The sequence below is a fragment of the Trachurus japonicus genome, unplaced genomic scaffold (genome assembly GCF_045865225.1).
Source record: "Trachurus japonicus isolate A0001 unplaced genomic scaffold, Traja_1.0 AP030094.1".
Classification (NCBI taxonomy): domain Eukaryota; kingdom Metazoa; phylum Chordata; class Actinopteri; order Carangiformes; family Carangidae; genus Trachurus; species Trachurus japonicus.
Window position 1 is genome coordinate 33,727 of NW_028220227.1, and position 22,360 is coordinate 56,086.

General features: G+C 42.7%; 3 protein-coding genes across 3 annotated transcripts; all 3 read left to right on the forward strand.

Annotated features, from left to right (window-relative positions):
- The first annotated feature begins 147 nt into the window (after window positions 1-147).
- Window positions 148-1,609, forward strand: LOC146960705 (zinc-binding protein A33-like). The gene has a single exon (XM_085772134.1). The coding sequence runs from the start codon at window positions 148-150 to the stop codon at window positions 1,543-1,545; it is 1,398 nt and encodes a 465-aa protein (XP_085628260.1). The 3' UTR covers window positions 1,546-1,609.
- Window positions 1,610-11,961: 10,352 nt separating this feature from the next.
- On the forward strand, window positions 11,962-13,491 carry LOC146960706 (E3 ubiquitin-protein ligase TRIM35-like). The gene has a single exon (XM_085772135.1). It carries the CDS (start codon window positions 11,975-11,977, stop codon window positions 13,370-13,372), a length of 1,398 nt encoding a protein of 465 aa, XP_085628261.1. The 5' UTR covers window positions 11,962-11,974; the 3' UTR covers window positions 13,373-13,491.
- Window positions 13,492-15,365: 1,874 nt separating this feature from the next.
- LOC146960707 (E3 ubiquitin-protein ligase TRIM39-like) lies at window positions 15,366-20,444 on the forward strand. The gene is made up of 4 exons (XM_085772136.1): window positions 15,366-15,477; window positions 15,587-16,774; window positions 18,345-18,359; window positions 20,233-20,444. The coding sequence occupies exons 2-4, from the start codon at window positions 15,604-15,606 to the stop codon at window positions 20,442-20,444; spliced, it is 1,398 nt and encodes a 465-aa protein (XP_085628262.1). The 5' UTR covers window positions 15,366-15,477; window positions 15,587-15,603.
- The last annotated feature ends 1,916 nt before the right edge of the window (window positions 20,445-22,360 follow it).

Below are 22,360 nucleotides of genomic sequence, written 5' to 3' on the forward strand. Positions count from 1 at the left end.
CTGACACTCCACACACTGAAGGTGAGTTTGACTAAAACCTGGACTCAGAGTCACAGTAAACTTCAGTCAAGTCAGTAGAGGAGGGAGGGGAGCCATGACTGACTCTACTTCCTGTCTGCTGTGTTTTCAGCTTCACTCACAGACTAAATGGCTTCCAGATTAGAGGAGGATCTCTGCTGTCCGGTCTGTACGGAGGTCTTCAGAGATCCTGTTGTTCTGTCCTGCAGCCACAGCTTCTGTAAAGACTGTCTGAAGAGCTGGTGGAAGGAGAAACAAGATCGACTGTGTCCAGTTTGTAAGAGAAGATCTTCAAAGGATCATCCACCTCGTAACCTGGTGTTGAAGAACCTGTGTGAGAGCTTCTTACAGCAGAGAGAGCAGAGATCTTCAGAGGCTCTCTGCAGTCTGCACTCTGAGAAACTCAAACTCTTCTGTCTGGACCATCAGCAGCCAGTGTGTCTCATCTGCAGAGATTCAGACACACACAAAAACCACAGATTCAAACCCATCGATGAAGCTGCTTCTAAATTTAAGAAGGAACTTGAGGAAACTCTGAAGCCCTTAAAGAAGAAGTTAAAGGGTTTTAAAAGAGTTAAAGTGAAGTTTGATCAAACATCAAAACACATTAAGGTCCAGGCCCGACACACAGAGAGGCAGATTAAGGATCAGTTTAAGAAGCTTCACCAGTTTCTAGAAGAGGAAGAGGAGGCCAGGATGGCTGCACTGAGGGAGGAAGAGGAGCAGAAGAGTCAGAGGATGAAGGAGAAGATGGAGGCTCTGAGCAGAGAGATAGCAGCTCTTTCACACACAGTCAGAGCCACAGAGGACGAGCTGAGAGCTGAAGACGTCTCATTCCTGCTCAACTACAAGGCTGCAGTGGAAAGAGTCCAGCAGCGCCCCCTGCTGGAGGATCCACAGCTGGACTCAGGAGCTCTGATAGACCAGGCCAAACACCTGGGCAACCTGACCTTCAACATCTGGAACAAGATGAAGGACATGGTCTCCTACAGTCCTGTGGTTCTGGACCCAAACACTGCTCATCCATATCTCATCCTGTCTGAAGATCTGACCAGTGTGAGACGAGGAGACGAACAGCAGCTTCCTGACAATCCAGAGAGGTTTGATAATTACTGCTCTGTCCTGTGCTCTGAGGGTTTTAACTCAGGGACTCACAGCTGGGATGTCCAGGTTGGAGACATTACGTACTGGGTACTGGGTGTGGTGACAGAGTCTGTGCAGAGGAAGGAAAAGAAGATGAGGTCTGGTTTATGGGGAATATGGTTTGATGGAGGTAAATATGGAGCAGGTTCACCATCAGGTCCAAACATTGATCTCCCGGTGCAGAAGAAGCTCCAGAGGATCAGAGTGAATCTGGACTTGAACAGAGGAAAACTGTCGTTCTCTGATCCTGATACTAACACACACATACACACCTTCACACACACTTTCACTCAGAAGATGTTTCCATACATTAACACTATTGTTAACCTCCCATTGAAGCTGTTACCAGTGAAGGTGTCAGTGACAGTGGAGCAGAGCAGTTAGAGATAAAGAGGATGATCATATTTATAATGTTTATTTCTTAAAGGGAAAAGTCAATGAATTGAACCTGATAAATTTCACCTGTCCTCCTGCTGCCTTATTATTACACTTTTCCTTTTTTATCTACTTTTCATTTGTTAAAATATTTTCACTCTTATCACTCAATTACTGAAAATTTGATTCTTCTTCTCCAGAAGAAGATCTGGAGTTATTCTCCAAATGAAAAAATGTCAAACATGAAAAGTTGAAAAGTGATTCTTGTTTAATTACAGATGTAAAAAGTTTGTATCTGTTAACATGAAATGATCTAAAATGTATTAACGTATCACTTCATCACAAAAGCTGAATGTACATTTGTTCCTGTTTGTCATCAACATAATAAAATGTTGTCTTGACTTGGATTCATATTCAGCTTCGTCTTTAACGTCTCCTGCATCCACACAACATCCCATTCTCTTTATAATTAGCAGCAGAGCTGGACGAAGTGTACTGACAGTGACACTAATAAAAACTAATGAAAATGTTTAAATTGTGTAACTGTTGGAGACAGTATTTCATGAAGTTTATGAAGTGTTTAAAAAGATTAATAAATTGACATATAAATTCATGATAATAAGAGAGTTAAAAAGAGCTTACGTTTATAAATAAGTTGATTAAAAAGTTGTTGTGATATTTAAAAAACCTTCATGTGAGGACATTTTATTTTGAAAGTGTGTGGTCACATGACCCCTGGTCTGTTGTGAGGGTGAACTGTGGGATTGTGGGTCAGAAGCAGCCCCCCTGTAATCCTCTCAGCAGGCACGCCGATTTTTCCCAGTGGCCACCCGTGGTACTGCAACAAAAAATCCCATGCGGCCCAGAAAGGATTTTTCCCATAGACCGCAATAGTAAAAGAGAAGCCTGTAAAACTGTTCACAGGACACTTCCAGCTGTAACCTCCGTTAATTACTAATCTTTGTATTCTATATTTTTAAGTCATGGACTTTTTATCCGTCAAAATGTTTTCTAACGGCCAGTACCGGTTCACCCAATACGCACACTACGCACGTTGCGTAGGGCCCCGCAAACTGATAGAGGCCCCGCGGGGAAAAAAAACAAACAAAACAAAACCTGACGACGTGACCGTCCGTCGCGCAGGTGTGCCAGATTCCCAGCGCATACAGCCTGATCCAGCCTAGCAAGACAGCGTTAAAAACGTCACGATGAAGCGGAGTTATCCCTCAGGGAATGAAAAAAGGAGGAAGAAACAGCTGACAATGACCTGCAGGAACAGCAGTCAGGTAACTCTCCTCTCCGGGTGAGAGAGTGGGAGGGACTAGTCCGTGTTTGACCTGCATTAACAGAGCGCTGAGCCCTGGGTGAACCCCGGTCTCTGTGTGCATCTTGCTGGCCTCTATAATTTTATTTGTAGTGTAGTTACAACTGCACTCATACAAAATGGAAAGTAATGGATAAATATTGACTAAGATTGAATTTTGTTTGCCTGAATAGCTAAATTGTAGATGCAGATTAGTGAATAAATAAAACTTGTGAACTATTATGACAATGGTAATAATATATAATAAATAATAATTTAAATAATTACCTACATTTTTTTAAACCTACATTTGAAGTAAATGAAAGTAGAGTGCAGCCAATTTTATGGAGCTGAATTAATAGTAGCCGTATCTATATTTTACTTTTATTTAATGGTGAGTTATTACAAACATTAACATGTTTACATGCCCAACATTTAAGACTGTATGATTGTTTGTTCACACACAATTTGATTTGTTCTGAATTTATTCTTAGTTAGACCAACAGTGCAATAGCCTATGTTTAAAGGGGGGATGCGCGGAAGCACTGGGTGTCAGGTGCGACTGTTGAAAATGTTTGGAGTTCAGTTAGGAGGGCCCCTTAGCAAAATTTTGCCTAGGGCCCCATGGAGGTCTGAACCGGCTCTGCTAACGGCCAGAAAAGCCACAGAAAAGTCTCATTTCTGGCCGTGACGTCACGGCTGTGTCCGTGCACCAGCAGTGCGCGGTCGTGTGTCCCGGGACCGAGGATGCCTGAAACTAATGAGACGCTGTCCGGTGCTAAAATCACTCAGAAAAGTGGAAAACACGGCTCAAAGGTGAGTTTTTGTTTGGTCACATCGAGTTAATTTAACTTTATGATAGTCAATGTCTGTTATTAGTCTCTTGTCAACTCGTATTCTTAAACGTAACGTTTTAATTGATGAGATCGCCTCGTAGTGACTGCGTTTACTGACGTGAAACCGGACTGTTTTACATTATTTTCCCTGTAAAACTCATATTTTTCAGTAATTTTAGCTTGATAAGTCATTTATGCTGTATGTGTGTGTCTGTGTCAACAGTGTCTCATCGCGGCTGATGTTCTACACCTGTTGCTCCGTTCACGTCAATTTATTTTACGGCTTAATTAATGCCACGGTGGTAAAATGTAGGAACCGAGACTTCTCCTCCATGGTCGGTGTGTGTCCTGACGGTGCAGCTGCTCCCCGTCTTCACCGGGGCCGGAGGAAGAACCGTGGACGTCCTCCTCCTCCTCCTCATCCTCCTCACCGTCGTCAGTGTGTGTTTGTTCAGTGTCAGTATGCTAAATGATCACTTAAACTCATCATCATATTATTAAATTGTTCGGAAAAAAACAAACATGCTTGTGACTTTTTTCTGCTTCTACCAAATCCAACATCAACTGTGTCTGAGGCATCGTGTCTGATTAAAAATGTCTGGTTCTGTAACAGCTGTATTTAGTGGACACTGATATTCTGTGTGTTGTGGAAATATTGTAAGGTTAAACTGTTGAATTACAAAGAGTCTCATCCACCTGAAGGCTTAATGATGATGATGAACTATGAACACAGCCAGTACAGACAATTATTAAAAGGAAGATGCATTTGCCAAAGAGTTCTAATTTTCTTTAATCACAGCTGTGGTTGATAAAAACAAAACACGTGTGACTATACTCCACCAACATCCTGTAAATACAACTGGTGAACTGTGCAGCAAGTTAAATATACTATTGAATATAAAAAAAGGTAAGAGTAAAGCCTCATTACATTATTTGAGGTGTTCTGTGGTCATCTCTGTCATGTTTAACAAAAATACAGTTAATTATGATTTATTTTCCATTGTGATTTAAGCTTACAGGTTCGGACTAACTCGTTTTCAGTGTAACATCGTATATTAATTAACTGTCAAAACGATTTAACGATCATATAAACGACCGTAGTAAACCTACGATCGGCCGTCTTACTTTTTAAATCATTATCTTTGTTTTAAAGTCCGTGTGAGTCCTGTAAAAGTCTTAATACTCATTCCTTAAATCCACAAGTAACACATACATGAACGCGCAGCGCCAAAACTAGAACGGCGGTTGCTCGTTCTCATTGCCCCAGGGCATGATGGGAGACCGCAGAGCATTATGGGGGGTGACTCAACTACGGTGGCCCTGAAGTGCAAAACACAACGGCAAATCAGACAACAACGGCAAAAGAGAAAACACAACACAAAAAGAGAAAACACAACGGCAAAAGAGAAAACACAACACAAAAAGAGAAAACACAACGCAAAAAGAGAAAACACAACGCAAAAAGAGAAAACACAACGCCAAAAGAGAAAACACAACGCCAAAAGAGAAAACACAACGCCAAAAGAGAAAACACAACGCCAAAAGAGAAAACACAACACAAAAAGAGAAAACACAACACAAAAATAGAAAACACTACACAAAAAGAGAAAACACAACGGCAAAAGAGAAAACACAACACAAAAAGAGAAAACACAACACAAAAAGAGAAAACACAACGGCAAAAGAGAAAACACAACGGCAAAAGAGAAAACACAACACAAAAAGAGAAAACACAACGCAAAAAGAGAAAACACAACGGCAAAAGAGAAAACACAACACAAAAAGAGAAAACACAACGCAAAAAGAGAAAACACAACGCAAAAAGAGAAAACACAACACAAAAAGAGAAAACACAACGGCAAAAGAGAAAACACAACACAAAAAGAGAAAACACAACGGCAAATCAGAAAACACAACGGCAAATCAGAAAACACAACAACAAATTACTAAACAACGGCAAATCAGAAAACACAAAAGCCAAACATTTTGGGCAATACATAGCGGCCTCTGTGCTAGTCCCGCTTGCGATACTTTTTTTCCTACTATGGCCACGCCAAGACCCGCCTTACTCTGCCTCTGATTGGCTGCCTCTGCAAGGCTAAGCCTATCCCTGCATCTTACCCTAACCTTAACCACTCCCTTCACACGCCTAAACCAACCGTCTTTGCCTAAACCAGCCTGAGGGTACCTACCTTTTCCGGTTTGGTTAATGTCGTTGTGTTTCATTCCATAATAAAATTTCACTGGCACAGAGCTTTAATTGATAAATGTTTTCTTAACAACTGGGAACTATTGAAATTCGAGATAGCAAAATACCTAAGAGAATATGGATCCTCTCTGGCCAAATTAAGAAAAGAGGAAGAAACAAAAGTGATTACCAAAATTGCTACTCTCACTCAGTGTATGCCTGAAGATCTGACAGAAAATGACAAACAAGAATTAATTGAACACCAGATCAAACTAGATGAAATGTACAGAGTCAGAGCAGAGGGAGCATATGTAAGATCCAGAAAACAATGGTTGGAGGAAGGAGAACAAAATACAGCATATTTTTTTAGACTGGAAAAGTCACGCAGTAAAGCGAACTGCATCCGAAAACTTAACATTGATGGCATTGTCACAGATGATCCACAAAAGGTATCCAATCACTGTTTAATGTTCTATAAGAATTTATATAAATCACAATATGATAAAACCGCTACAGATTATTTTTTTGGATATCTTTCTCAATTAAAATGTATTAATAATGATCAGAGAGACATCTGTGACAGGCAAATCACTTTGGAAGAAGTCAGTTCTGCTATCCAGCAACTTAAATTAAATAAGTCTCCTGGTACTGATGGCTTAACATCTGAATTTTATAAAATATTTGCTGAAAAACTTGCCCCCTTCCTCTATGGTGTATTCACCGAATCCATTCATAAACAAACTCTTCCTCCTACCTTAAACCAAGGGCTCTTAACACTTATCCCAAAGCCCAATAAGGACCCACTCCGTATAGATAACTGGAGACCTATTTGTCTCCTCAATAATGATTATAAAATTTTAGCTGGAATCTTTGCCAAAAGACTTAGAGCAGTACTGGATTACATTATTGATGAAACGCAAACAGGATTTATGAAGGGCAGACACATATCCAACAACATAAGACTTGTCCTGGATCTTATTGATTATGCTGACTACTGCCCTGACGATAGTTTTATTTTATTTCTGGATTTTCGCAAAGCATTTGATACCATTGAACACAAATTTATGTTTCAGGCGTTACAGAAACTTGGTTTTGGTAAGTACTTTTGTTCAGCAATCGAAACTATGTATAAGAAAGCAAACTGTTCAATTAAAATGCAGACAGGTACTTCCCCACGTTTTGATTTGAGCTGTGGAATCAGGCAGGGATGTCCTGTGTCACCATATTTATTTTTGATATGTGCTCAGTTGCTCTCTGACTTCATCAAGCAGAGCCCCATCAAAGGGATATCCATAGCAGGCAAAGAAATCATCATTAGTCAACTAGCAGATGACACTTCCTTATTTTTAAAAAATGCCTCACAAATTTCTGTTGCTGTTAACCGAATTTCAATTTTTTCCAGTGCATCCGGACTTCACCTGAATTTAAGTAAGTGTGAACTGTTACCACTTAAAAACTATTCTCTTTCATCTATCTCCAACATACCTGTAAAAGAGTCTGTCACCTATTTGGGAATCACCATCAACAAAAACACAAACAACAGATGCTCTCTGAATTTTACCCACATTATAGAAAGAACACAGAAAAAATTCAACTCCTGGTTTCAGAGAGATCTGTCCCTTCAGGGCAGAATTCTTTTATCTAAAGCAGAGGGCTTATCCCGGCTTACATACACAGCAATATCTCTGGAAGTAAATAAACAGACCACCACTGCCATTGACAAAATTCTTTATAACTTTGTGTGGAAAAACAAAATCCATTACATTAAAAAATCAAGTTTAATGAACTCATATGAGAATGGAGGTTTTAATTTTTTAGATTTCTCCACTCTTAATAACACATTCAAAATCAACTGGATCAAACAATTCATCAGAAACCCAACTTCAATCTGGAACTTCATTCCCAACTATATATTTTCCAAAGTCGGTGGCCTTAATTTTCTGTTACTTTGTACCTACAATATTGAAAAACTTCCCATAAAACTAGCCAACTTTCATAAACAGATACTTCTTTCCTGGTCTTTGATTTATAAACATAACTTCACCCCCCACAGATATTATATTTGGAATAACAGGGACATACAATATAAACACAAATCACTTTTTCTAGAGAACTGGTTCACCCATGGCATTATTCTGGTTAGTCAGCTTTTCAATTCTAACGGCACACTATTATCATATTCAGAATTTTTAAATAAATATACACTTCCTATTCCTCCGAAAGAATATGCAATAGTATTTGATGCGATACCCTCTGGTGTGATTATGTTATTAAAAAATGTTTTGTTACCTGAGTCTGACCCCTTACCTCTGGAGCCTGTACAGACTGAAGTTGGTCGAATCTGCTTCTCAGCAAAAAACAACCGCACTGTACGTGCATTATTTCAAAAAGAAAACATCAGTACCCCCAATGTTGTCTCATACTGGAATAATTTATTCACAAACCTGATCTGGAAAAACATATGGTCCCTCCCCTACAAATATTTTATCACAAATAAAATCAAAGAAGTATCCCTTAAACTCATCCATCGTGTCTATCCCTCCAATGTATTTATGCAAAGATATAAAAAAGACATTAATGAACTCTGCTCATTCTGTAAACAGGCTCCAGAAGATTTTCAACATCTTTTCTGGTCATGTCCTCATCTGCAATCCTTTTGGAAAAATGTAACTACTTTTATCCGTCAACATTTCGACAAAAACTTTGCTCTGGATTTTCAAAATGTATTGTTTGGTTTCTTTTCAGTCACGGCTTCCCAATTAAACCAATATTATATAATCAATTTGATATTATTTTTAGCCAAAGCTCATATTCACAACCGCAAATTTACAAATCAAATACTTTGCACTCACCGTTTCAGAAACGAAATCAAACAATACATCAACCTAATTAGTCAATCTGAAAACAAGAAAGCCATAAAGACCATAGCACTATTCTCTCTGTTTCCACGTTTTTGAATAGACCTCTGTTTGCCTAATATGAAATGTACCTATCCCTTGTTTTCTCCTGCCTGTCATGATACTATGTAACTGAACCTGTTGACATTATTCCATTTTTATTTGTAACCCCCTCATCCCTCATTTCACAATGCACATCCCAACTAACTATTCTTCAATAAAAAAAAAAAAAGAAAAAAAAAAAAGTATGCGCCAGGCGAGCAACTTTCATTGAAATGAACGGCGGCCATTTTCCGGTCCGGTATCCAGTTAATATAATACATCCATGGTCAGAAGTAAAATGCGGGACCACAGAGAATGGTGGCAGGAAGTCATGCCACTGAACACTCAGAGATAAATACACTGCGTTCAAGAGGCGCAAACGGTAATTATGGTTTGGTTTCATATGTATTTTATTTGTGGTTTTGTACAAAATGCTTTGAGAATACAGTGGACACTTCATGTGTTTGTTTACGTTGAGTGGAACGTCCAGTGTTGTCCGAAACCTAGATAAAGGATTAAGCCGGGATATGTTGGTTATCCTGGCCTAATTTAGCCTCAAGTCGGTTGTTGGAAAGCTGGATACCTTTATCCTGGTCAAGTTACTATGGCGAATTATTCTCTGCAGCTAGCCTGCTCCAGACCATAATAACAGCCAGGCTTAGTTGATTCTGTTGTCTTTATCGGTCAAGTCAGCAGTCACTCTGATCAGAAATCTATGTGTTTCATACATGTTCTTATGTACATATTGGCCTGAATTATAAACAAATAAAATGCATTAACAATAATAAAAAAACATGAAACATTTACAATATTTATTAGGCTTTTTTTTTTTTCATAATTAGGCCTTCAAAATTATTTTCATAAAATATGTTACGATTATATTGGCCTTGAGGTAAGAAAATAAGAATAAAATTGAGTGAGTGTGAGCACCTTCCAAATAATTTTTTATTTTTTTTTTAAGTATATTTTTTGGCTTTTTGCCTTTATTTGATAGTGATGACAATAGAGATAGACAGGAAATGGGGAGGCAGAGAGAGGGGGAACGACACGCAGGAAAGGTCTGCCCGACGCGGGATTCGAACCAGGGACGCCTGCGGCGAGGACTGCAGCCTCTACATGGGGCGGCCGCTCTACCCACTGCGCCACGCATCGCCCCCCCTTCCAAATAATTTATACACATCGTCATCATTGTTATCGGCAATTTATTGAAGCACCAAACAGCATAATGTTCTAATATTTAATTAATTTTCACCTGTTGCACATTTGGCCATGTGCTGTAAACTTTACTTCAGATTTGTGCAATTAATCATCTTCCACTGCTCATCATTAAGGCAAAGTGCACAACTGTTAATTTGTGAAAGGAATTTGAGTTGTGATTATAAATTTGGTTTATTAAATTAGTCCGCAGTTGTCCGCCGTGCTCTCTCTGAGCTTTACGACAGCAGCGGTGCTTTTTTTTTTTTAAGAGAGGTGTGTCCCCTGACATCAGCATTAAAGGGGACCTATTATGCTTTTCCAGCTTTTCAGACTTCCATATATGTTTAAAATGTTGGATAATGGTTCTAGAGGCCGTGGAAGTGTCATATCATGAGGTTAATGCATTTGGAGGTAAACCCTGCTAGATGATTGGGATTTCTACTGACTTTTTTTTTTTTTTTTTTACTCGGTTGCACTGACTTTTTTTTGACATGAGCTCGCGTCGACGTCATGGCGTGCCGGACTCCCCTACATGGTCATGCCGAGGTCTCTGCTCCAGCCGGCCCCGCCTCCCCCCATGCTGCTCTGTTGTGCCTGGTGTCACAGCGGAGAGCGGAGCGGACTACTTCCTGCTTCTTCCCTGCATGTTTTAGCGCTGTAGCGTCACTTTACTAAGTTTTATTTAGAAGTTTACGCCGACGTGTCATGTAAGTGAAGCTGTACCTGTGTGAGAAGCGACGTACCGCCGGGGTGACGTTGTTCGCCGGACCGACGTAACGCTGGACCGACGGAGCACCGGAGCTCCGGAGCTGCAGCGGCTCCTCACACAGGCAGAGCCCGTCTGCAGGCCTCCTTGGCCGGGCAGACGTCCATGCTCATCGCGGTAGAGAAAACCATCGCTAATAAACATACCCGCAGGTTTTTTAGACGTTTACCACCGTGTGGTTATTCTTTTTAGGAGATAAATGTTGGTCTCATTGATGAAATCTTACAATTGTGGCTGTTGAATTAGTTTGAATGAAAAGAGAAGCTGTGAGGAGGAGGAGGATAGAGAGGAGCAGTGCTGCAGAGCTCTGTAGTCTATGTGCACAAATCACCACATTTACATCAATAAATAACTGTTTTACAATGAACTGACCATTCTGCATATATTTTTAATTTATTTTATATATTTATTTTTGCATTTTTATATTACATGTTACATGGTTACAGTAGCCTACATGGCAAAGACTACTCCATACCATCTTTGGTTAGGGTGAGACTAGGTCATGGGCACATTTCATTACACAATGTAGACTGGTCAGATGCAGACTGGAGATCTGGCACTTTGCCTACTGCAGATTTAGCTTTTGTTTGCATACTACATTTTGGCCAAATCAGTATAGGTACTAGTAGTAGACATCGTCATGGTAACGCAATGCTGAGGGAGTGGTTCATTTGCATTTAAAGGGAGGGGCCACTGAAACAGACCGTTTTGCACAGCCCTGTTTTTGAGAATGCTGTGATGTTTGATCTTTGGGGTATTTTGACCGAAGCACGTCACAGACATGTCTTTAAGACACCCAGGAACTATTTTAGTTTGTGCAAAAAGGAGCATAATAGGTCCCCTTTAAATGATCCACAAACAGAAACTTAACAGAGCTGCTGCATCATCCTGCAGAACTTTCAGTTTGACAAAGCTCCGCCCCCTCACATAGCTCATAGAACAGGAAACTGCTGCACTTCCTCTTCAGCCCCAGAGACGCAGACTGAAGAAGAGACGATCAGATTCAGCTTCAGACCAAACGAACAACTTTCTGTGAGTGAGTCCAGCTACAACACTGCTGCTTCAACCTGCTGACACCCCACACACTGAAGGTGAGTTTGACTAAAACCTGGACTCAGAGTCACAGTAAACTTCAGTCAAGTCAGTAGAGGAGGGAGGGGAGCCATGACCGACTCTACTTCTGTGTTTTCAGCTTCACTCACAGACTCAATGGCTTCCAGATTAGAGGAGGATCTCTGCTGTCCGGTCTGTACGGAGGTCTTCAGAGATCCTGTTGTTCTGTCCTGCAGCCACAGCTTCTGTAAAGACTGTCTGAAGAGCTGGTGGAAGGAGAAACAAGATCCACTGTGTCCAGTTTGTAAGAGAAGATCTTCAAAGCGTGAACCACCTCTTAGTCTGGCATTGAAGAACCTGTGTGAGAGCTTCTTACAGCAGAGAGAGCAGAGATCTTCAGAGGCTCTCTGCAGTCTGCACTCTGAGAAACTCAAACTCTTCTGTCTGGACCATCAGCAGCCAGTGTGTCTCGTCTGTCTCCATTCAGAAACACACACCAACCACAGAATCAGACCCATCAATGAAGCTGCTTCTAAACTCAAGAAGGAACTTGAGGAAACTCTGGAGCCCTTAAAGAAGAAGTTAAAGGGTTTTGAAGAAGTTCAGGAGAAGTTTGATCAAACAGCAGAACACATTAAGGTCCAGGCCCGACACACAGAGAGGCAGATTAAGGAGCAGTTTAAGAAGCTTCACCAGTTTCTAGAAGAGGAAGAGGAGGCCAGGATGGCTGCACTGAGGGAGGAAGAGGAGCAGAAGAGTCAGAGGATGAAGGAGAAGATGGAGGCTCTGAGCAGAGAGACAGCAGCTCTTTCACACACAGTCAGAGCCACAGAGGACGAGCTGAGAGCTGAAGACGTCTCATTCCTGCTCAACTACAAGGCTGCAGTGGAAAGAGTCCAGCAGCGCCCCCTGCTGGAGGATCCACAGCTGGACTCAGGAGCTCTGATAGACCAGGCCAAACACCTGGGCAACCTGACCTTCAACATCTGGAACAAGATGAAGGACATGGTCTCCTACAGTCCTGTGGTTCTGGACCCAAACACTGCTCATCCAGAACTCATCCTGTCTGAAGATCTGACCAGTGTGAGAGATGAAGGGGATGATCAGTCTCAGCTTCCTGACAATCCAGAGAGGAGTGATTATTTCCCCTCTGTCCTGGGCTCTGAGGGTTTTAACTCAGGGACTCACAGCTGGGATGTCGAGGTTGGAGACAGTACAGACTGGGAACTGGGTGTGTTAACAGAGTCTGTGCAGGGAGACGAGATACTGTCTGGATTATGGAGAATATGGTTCTATGAAGGAAAATACGGAGCAGGTTCACCATCAGGTCCAGACATTTATTTCCCAGAGCAGAAGAAGCTCCAGAGGATCAGAGTGAATCTGGACTTGAACAGAGGAAAACTGTCGTTCTCTGATCCTGATACTAACACACACATACACACCTTCACACACACTTTCACTCAGAAGATGTTTCCATACATTGCCACTATTAGAAACCTCCCATTGAAGCTGTTACCAGTGAATGTGTCAGTGACAGTGGAGCAGAGCAGTTAGAGATAAAGAGGATGATCATATTTATAATGTTGTTTATTTCTTAAAGGGAAAAGTCAGTGAATTGAGCCTGATAAACTTCACCTGTCCTCCTGCTGCCTCATTATTACACTTTTCCTTTTTTACTACTTTTCATGTTTAAAATATTGTCACTCTTATCACTCAATTACTGAACATCTGATTCTTTGATTCTCCAGAAGAAGATCTGGAGTTCTTCTCCAGATGAAAAAATGTAAAACATGAAAAGTTATTCTTGTTCAATTACATATGTAAAAACTTTGTATCTGTTCATATGAAATGATTTAAAATGTATTAAAGCAGAAGTAAGTGATATATTTGTGTTAATATAAGTCTTAAAGCAGAAGTAATTGGTCCGGTCGTTTTCGCTAATGCTGCGTTCCAGGCAGGCTTTTGAAATCGTAAATTACAGCTTCAAGTCACAACTTACGACTTTGTAGCGTTTCAGGCAACCCACTCTTGTTTTTCCGACCTGTTTTACCCGTGAAAGTCACTATAACGGCCACTCGTAACTTCCGACCCGTGAACTCGTACCATATCGAACTGTTACCACTTCACGGTCGGAAAAATACGAGTTTCCTTGAACGCACCATAACAGTCCTCGTCCCTACGTCGCCACATTCACGGCGTCCCTTGGCTGCACACACAGCCCTGCATGCCGTTCTCTCTCCTCATTGGATAAAAACTGTAGGATACGATAAATGTTTTCTCTTCGGCTCAGAGCAGAGTAGAGTGACTGACAGACCCGTGTTTCAGTCCAAACACTCTATGTAAGTGATTGCTGTCGGAAGATATAACTATTTAAGACTTATATTAACACAAATATATCACTTACTTCTGCTTTAAATAGTTATATCTTCCGACAGCAATCACTTACATAGAGTGTTTGGTCTGAAACACGGGTCTGTCAGTCACTCTGCTCTGCTCTGAGCCGAGGAGAAAACTTTTCTCGTATCCTACAAGTTTTATCCAATGAGGAGAGAGAACGGCATGCAGGGCTGTGTGTGCAGCCAAGGGACGCTGTGAATGTGGTGACGTAGCGACGAGGACTGTTATGGTGCGTTCAAGGCAGCCCGTAACTCGTGTTTTTCCGACCTGTTAAGTTTGTACCAGTTCGATCTGGTACGAGTTCACGGGTCAGAAGTTACGAGTGGCCGTTATAGTGACTTTCACCGGTAAAACAGGTCGGAAAAACACGAGTGGGTTGCCTGGAACGCTACAAAGTCGTAAGTTGTGACTTGAAGCTGTAATTTACGGTTTCAAAAGCCTGCCTGGAACGCAGCATTAGCCAAAACGACCGGATCGCTTACTTCTGCTTTAACATGTCAGTTCATCACAAAAGATGAATGTACATTCGTTCCTGTTTTTCATCAACATAATAAAATGTTGTCTTGACTTGGATTCATATTCAGCTTCGTCTTTAACGTCTCCTGCATCTACACAACATCCCATTCTCTTTATAATTAGCAGCAGAGGTGGAGGAAGTGTTGAGATGAAGTACTGACACCACACTGTGTACAAGTACTCGGCACACAGGTACAAGTACTGCACTTAAACAGTTGCTCCCTTCCACACAAAGAATCAAGATATTCACACCCAAGTTTTTCTAACAGGTAAAGCAGCTTTCTGACCACAATTATGTCAAGTTTCAAAGCTGTCAGAGTTTGTATTATTAATCTACATGAGTTTATATGTCTTAACTCCCACACACAACATGGTATGACAAGGAAATGTGTACGGTATATTACCTTTCTTTTTTTATTTTACATCCCCATGCACAACAGTTATTTATTTATTTATCAAAAAACACGTGAAAAGACCCTTTTTAAAACAAGGCACATGCCTAGAACTGCTCCTCTACATTAATCTGGACTAACCTGTTCAACATTCAGTCATTTTTCAAATCTCCGCCCCCTCACATGACTCACCTGAAAAAAACAGTAAACAGTGCATTGGACTCTGTCAGTCCCTGAGACGCAGACTGAAGAAGAGACGATCAGATTCAGCTTCAGACCAAACTAACAACTTCCTGTGAGTGAGTCCAGCTACAACACTGCTGCTTCAACCTGCTGACACTCCACACACTGAAGGTGAGTTGGACTAAAACCTGGACTCAGAGTCACAGTAAACTTCAGTCAAGTCAGTAGAGGAGGGAGGGGAGCCATGACTGACTCTACTTCCTGTCTGCTGTGTTTTCAGCTTCACTCACAGACTCAATGGCTTCCAGATTGGAGGAGGATCTTTGCTGTCCGGTCTGTACGGAGGTCTTCAGAGATCCTGTTGTTCTGTCCTGCAGCCACAGCTTCTGTAAAGACTGTCTGAAGAGCTGGTGGAAGGAGAAACAAGATCAACTGTGTCCAGTTTGTAAGAGAAGATCTTCAAAGGGTCTTCCACCTTTTAGTCTGGCATTGAAGAACCTGTGTGAGAGCTTCTTACAGCAGAGAGATCAGAGATCTTCAGAGGCTCTCTGCAGTCTGCACGCTGAGAAACTCAAACTCTTCTGTCTGGACCATCAGCAGCCAGTGTGTCACATCTGTCTCCATTCAGAAACACACACCAACCACAGAATCAGACCCATCAATGAAGCTGCTTCTAAACTCAAGAAGGAACTTGAGGAAACTCTGGAGCCCTTAAAGAAGAAGTTAAAGGGTTTTGAAGAAGTTCAGGAGAAGTTTGATCAAACAGCAGAACACATTAAGGTCCAGGCCCGACACACAGAGAGGCAGATTAAGGAGCAGTTTAAGAAGCTTCACCAGTTTCTAGAAGAGGAAGAGGAGGCCAGGATGGCTGCACTGAGGGAGGAAGAGGAGCAGAAGAGTCAGAGGATGAAGGAGAAGATGGAGGCTCTGAGCAGAGAGATAGCAGCTCTTTCACACACAGTCAGAGCCACAGAGGACGAGCTGAGAGCTGAAGACGTCTCATTCCTGCTCAACTACAAGGCTGCAGTGGAAAGAGTCCAGCAGCGCCCCCTGCTGGAGGATCCACAGCTGGACTCAGGAGCTCTGATAGACCAGGCCAAACACCTGGGCAACCTGACCTTCAACATCTGGAACAAGATGAAGGACATGGTCTCCTACAGTCCTGTGGTTCTGGACCCAAACACTGCTCATCCATATCTCATCCTGTCTGAAGATCTGACCAGTGTGAGACGAGGAGACGAACAGCAGCTTCCTGACAATCCAGAGAGGTTTGATCTTTTCTGCTCTGTCCTGGGCTCTGAGGGTTTTAACTTAGGGACTCACAGCTGGGATGTCGAGGTTGGAGACAGTACGTACTGGGGACTCGGTGTGTTAACAGAGTCTGTGCAGAGGAAGGGAGATGAGATAGTGTCTGGATTATGGGGAATATGCTTCTGCGAAGGTAAATACGGAGCATGTTCACCATCAGGTCCATTCACTGTTCTCCCAGACCAGAAGAAGCACCAGAGGATCAGAGTGAATCTGGACTTGAACAGAGGAAAACTGTCATTCTCTGATCCTGATACTAACACACACATACACACCTTCACACACACTTTCACTCAGAAGATGTTTCCATACATTGACACTATTGATGACCTCCCATTGAAGTTGTTGCCAGTGAAGGTTTCAGTGACAGTGGAGGCAAGGCAAGGCAAGGCAATTTTATTTGTATAGCCCGTTTTTACAAACAGTTTGTCTCAAAGGGCTTTACATGGCATCGTAACAACATCCTCTGTCCTTAGACCCTCACATCGACTGAGGAAAAACTCCATGGAAACCCTTTTAACAGGGAAAAATCTGAGAAACCTCAGGGTGAGCAACAGAGGAGGGATCCCTCACCCAGGACGGACAGACGTGCAATAGATGTTGTTACAGACAAGAAAACAAGCTGTGGAGCAGAGCAGTTAGAGATAAAGAGGATGCTCATACTTATCTTAAAGGATAATTTCCGTTTTTTACGACCTGGACCTTATTTCTAGCATAAAATTCGATCACTTACTCACCCAGACAACTTTGGTGTCATTTGGAGTCATTTTGACGAAATTAGCCCCAGTGGAGCGGCGCGTATATCCGTATAATGCGAGAACACGCGGCACGCAATGCAGTCTCTAAAAAACACATTATCTGCCGCAAAACTCGTTCATTTTGCCAATATTTTGTTTTGATAAACCAGTGCTATTCCCCTCCGAGCCCGTGGTGGCATGTTATCAACATCCGGCGTCTGTAGGTTGACTACTAACCTCTGATCTGGATTATGTCATCTCCGACCGCTGCCCGGCTCATTCTGATAATAATCATTCCGCTTCAGCATTCAGGTCCATTTTTATCTCAACTAGCCGGAGCTTTAGTGAGTCCAGGTTGAGGAGAGGAAGCCTGTGGAAGCTGAACTTCGTCGAGCTGCTCATTTTGTTCTGACAAGTCAGAAACACGCAGAATCGAACCGTAGCATTAGCGATAGCAAGTTAGCGGAGATGACATCATCCAGGTCGGGTTAGTAGGTCAACCTACAGGCGCAGGATGTTGATAACATGCCACCAAGGGCTCGGAGGGGAATAGCACCAGAATATAATAACAAAATATTGATGAAATGAATGTGGTTTCGCCGCAGATAATGATGCAAGATGGCGGCGCGCATTTGTGCAGCGGCTCACGGCTCTTCCTCTCATTGCTCTCTTTTGATGTTACGGTACTTTTCTCTAATTTGTTTTTGCACACTCGGCTCAGATGCGAACATCCTCTACACTGGACAGAACCTCCTGGAAATCGGGGCTCAGCACCAGACACCCATTACGAGTGTTTACCAGCACTCGCACAACATCCCAGAGGAGATAACAAGAACACCGGGCTCCCCGTGGATTGTAACCACAAAGACCATCACAACCTGGCCTGAGAATGCACTCTCCAGGCTGCAGGACTGCTTCACAGTGACTGACTGGGACCTATTTGAACATCACGAGCTGGAAACCTTCACTAGTACGGTACTGGACTACATCAAGTGACCAGTCAGGTCCGTACACTCCTCAAAGCCCGCGATGCTGCCTTCAGGTCCGGAGACGAAGCCTTATACAGAACTGCTCGAGCGGATCTGAAGAGAAGCATTAAAAAAGCCAAAGCGGACCATAAGAGGAAGATAGAGTCCCACCTGTCCAGCAACAACTCACAGGCGGTGTGGCAGGGCATTCATGACATCACGAACTACAGAGGCTGCCCTAACAGGAGACCTGAGTGCGACGTTAGCAGAGGAGTTAAACTGCTTCTTTGCCCGCTTTGAGACATCACAGCAACACTCATCAGCCCCTGCCCTGCCGCCTGCCCCCCCTCCCCCTCCCCCTCCCTATATCCTCCCTCCAGTTCCAGTCTCCGCACCCCCACACTCACTGTCAGCGAGCACGAGGTCAGACGGGTGCTCCTGGCAGTGAACCCCAAGAAGGCTGCTGGCCCAGACGGAGTCAAAGCGTGTGCCCTCCAGCTCACACACATCTTCACCATAATCTTTAACCTCTCCCTGGCCCAGGCAGTCATCCCGTCCTGTTTGAAATCCGCCACTATCATCCCGGTACCGAAGAAGTCTCCCACCACCAGCCTGAATGATTACCGCCCTGTGGCCCTCACACCGGTAATCACGAAGTGCTTGGAGAGACTGGTCCTCCAGCACGTCAAGGACCATCTCCCCTCAGGCTTCGATCCCTATCAGTTTGCATATCAGACCAACAGATCCACTGAAGATGCCATCGCCGTAGCCCTCCACTCAGCGCTGTCACACCTGGAGCAGCAGCAGAGCTACGTCCGGATGCTCTTCGTGGATTACAGTTCTGCCGCACCTGCAGCCACAGCTTCTGTAAAGACTGTCTGAAGAGCTGGTGGAAGGAGAAACAAGATCCACTGTGTCCAGTTTGTAAGAGAAGATCTTCAAGAGAACATCCACCTGTTAGTCTCTCTGCAGTCTGCACTCTGAGAAACTCAAACTCTTCTGTCTGGACCATCAGCAGCCAGTGTGTCTCGTCTGTCTCCATTCAGAAACACACACCAACCATAGAATCAGACCCATCGATGAAGCTGCTTCTATACTCCAGAAAGAACTTGAGGAAACTCTGGAGCCCTTAAAGAAGAAGTTAAAGGGTTTTGAAGAAGTTCAAGTGAAGTTTGATCAAACAGCAGAACACATTAAGGTCCAGGCCCGACACACAGAGAGGCAGATTAAGGAGCAGTTTAAGAAGCTTCACCAGTTTCTAGAAGAGGAAGAGGAGGCCAGGATGGCTGCACTGAGGGAGGAAGAGGAGCAGAAGAGTCAGAGGATGAAGGAGAAGATGGAGGCTCTGAGCAGAGAGATAGCAGCTCTTTCACACACAGTCAGAGCCACAGAGGACGAGCTGAGAGCTGAAGACGTCTCATTCCTGCTCAACTACAAGGCTGCAGTGGAAAGAGTCCAGCAGCGCCCCCTGCTGGAGGATCCACAGCTGGACTCAGGAGCTCTGATAGACCAGGCCAAACACCTGGGCAACCTGACCTTCAACATCTGGAACAAGATGAAGGACATGGTCTCCTACAGTCCTGTGGTTCTGGACCCAAACACTGCTGGTCCAGGACTCATCCTGTCTGAAGATCTGACCAGTGTGAGACTAGAAGGAGATGAACAGTCTCAGCTTCCTGACAATCCAGAGAGGATTGATAGGTTCCCCTCTGTCCTGGGCTCTGAGGGTTTTAACTCTGGGACTCACAGCTGGGATGTCGAGGTTGGAGACAGTACATGGTGAGTACTGGGTGTGTTACCAGAGTCTGAGCAGAGGAAGGGAGACAACATACTGTCTGGATTATGGGGAATATTGTTAAATGAAGGTAAATACGGAACAGTTTCACCATCAGCTCCAGACATGTATCTCCCAGAGCAGAAGAAGCTCCAGAGGATCAGAGTGAATCTGGACTTGAACAGAGGAAAACTGTCGTTCTCTGATCCTGATACTAACACACACATACACACCTTCACACACACTTTCACTCAGAAGATGTTTCCATACATTGACACTATTGATGAACTCCCGGTGAAGCTTTTGCCAGTGAAGGTGTCAGTGACAGTGGAGCAGAGCAGTTTGAGATAAAGAGGATGATCATATTTATATATCACCTGTCCTCCTGCTGTCTCATTATTACACTTTTCCCTTTTTACTACTTTTCATGTGTGAAATATTTTCACTCTTATCACTCAGTTACTGAACATTTGATTATTCTTCAGATGAAAAAATGTCAAACATGAAAAGTTGAAAGGTGATTCTTGTTTAATTACATATGTAAAAAGTTTGTATCTGTTCAAATGAAATGATCTAAAATGTATTAACGTGTCACTTCATCACAAAAGCTGAATGTACATTTGTTCATCAACATAATAAAATGTTGTCTTGACTTGGATTCATATTCAGCTTCGTCTTTAACGTCTCCTGCATCTACACAACATCCCATTCTGTTTATATTTAGCATCAGAGGTGGAGGAAGTGTTGAGATGAAGTACTGACACCACACTGTGTACAAGTACTCTGCACAGGTACAAGTACTGCACTTAAACAGTTGTTTAACAGTTGCACACAAAGAATTAAGATATTCATACGCAAGTTTTTCTAACAGGTAAAGCAGCTTTCTGACCACAATTATGTCAAGTTTCAAAGCTGTCAGAGTTTGTGTTATAAATCTACATGAGTTTATGTGTCTTACTGTAACTCCCACACACACAACATGGTATGACAAGGAAATGTGTACGGTAAGGTTTTTTAAAAAATTTTTTTTTAACATCCCTATGCACAACAGTATTTTATGTATTTGTTAAAAAACACAAGAAAATACAGTTTTTAAAACGAGGCACGTGCGTAGAACTGCTCCTCTACATGAATCTGGACTAACCTGTTCAACATTCAGTCACTTTTCAAAGCTCCGCCCCCTCACATGACTCACCTGAGATAAACCAGGAAGAACTGTATTTGGACTCTGTCAGTCCCAGAGACGCAGACTGAAGAAGAGACGATCAGATTCAGATTCAGCTTCGGACCAAACCAACAACTTCCTGTGAGTGAGTCCAGCTACAACACTGCTGCTTCAACCTGCTGACACTCCACACACTGAAGGTGAGTTTGACTAAAACCTGGACTCAGAGTCACAGTAAACTTCAGTCAAGTCAGTAGAGGAGGGAGGGGAGCCACGACTGACTCTACTTCCTGTCTGCTGTGTTTTCAGCAACCTGATCTCACAGAAATGCGTGAAATGAGCACGACTTCTTAATAACGCATTGCGTGCTCCTGGCACGCATTGTGTAAGAATTGCGTGTGGGCACCACGCAAACAGGGCTCACAGAAAGTCAATGAGGATCCTTTTCGTGATGGACACACGCATTATCAGCTCTGAAGACGTCATGCTGCTGGTGCTGGAGGTCCCCGGAAGTGCGAATGAAATGGATATTCAGAAGAGAAAAAAAACGTTTTTTTTAGCTATAACTTTGTAACCATTCAAGGCAGACGACCTATGGGCTTATACTTTTTTCGTTTTGACGAAGATTTTTTCAGCTTGTAGTTGCTGTCGTGGTTGTTTTAAACGCTATTTTATGAATGTAATTTTTTTTTCATTATTGTGGTAGGCCAACGTTTGGTGCATTATTTTAATCATTAACGTTATATTTATTCAGTTAATGTGTATTTCGTTTGTTAGTTATTACGAAGATTGCTCAGATTTCCATCGTTGCTATGGTTACAGTGAACGATCAGCTGATTTCATTGTGACTGACGTAGCTTCCGGCAAGTCCGTCATCGTCTCACCGACAGGCAGCCCCAGCCCCCGTTCAGGTAACGTAAACAAACAACATGGAAAATTGTGATTAAATAATTAACAGTTAAAGCTATTTTACCTCCAAAAACCAGCCAGTGTCGTCAACCACAAACAAAGTTTGACAGATGTGGTTGATCAAAGTTGTTAAACTGGCTGACTTTACTAGCTGCACTGTTTGATGTAGATTTTAATGATTAGGCTAACGTTA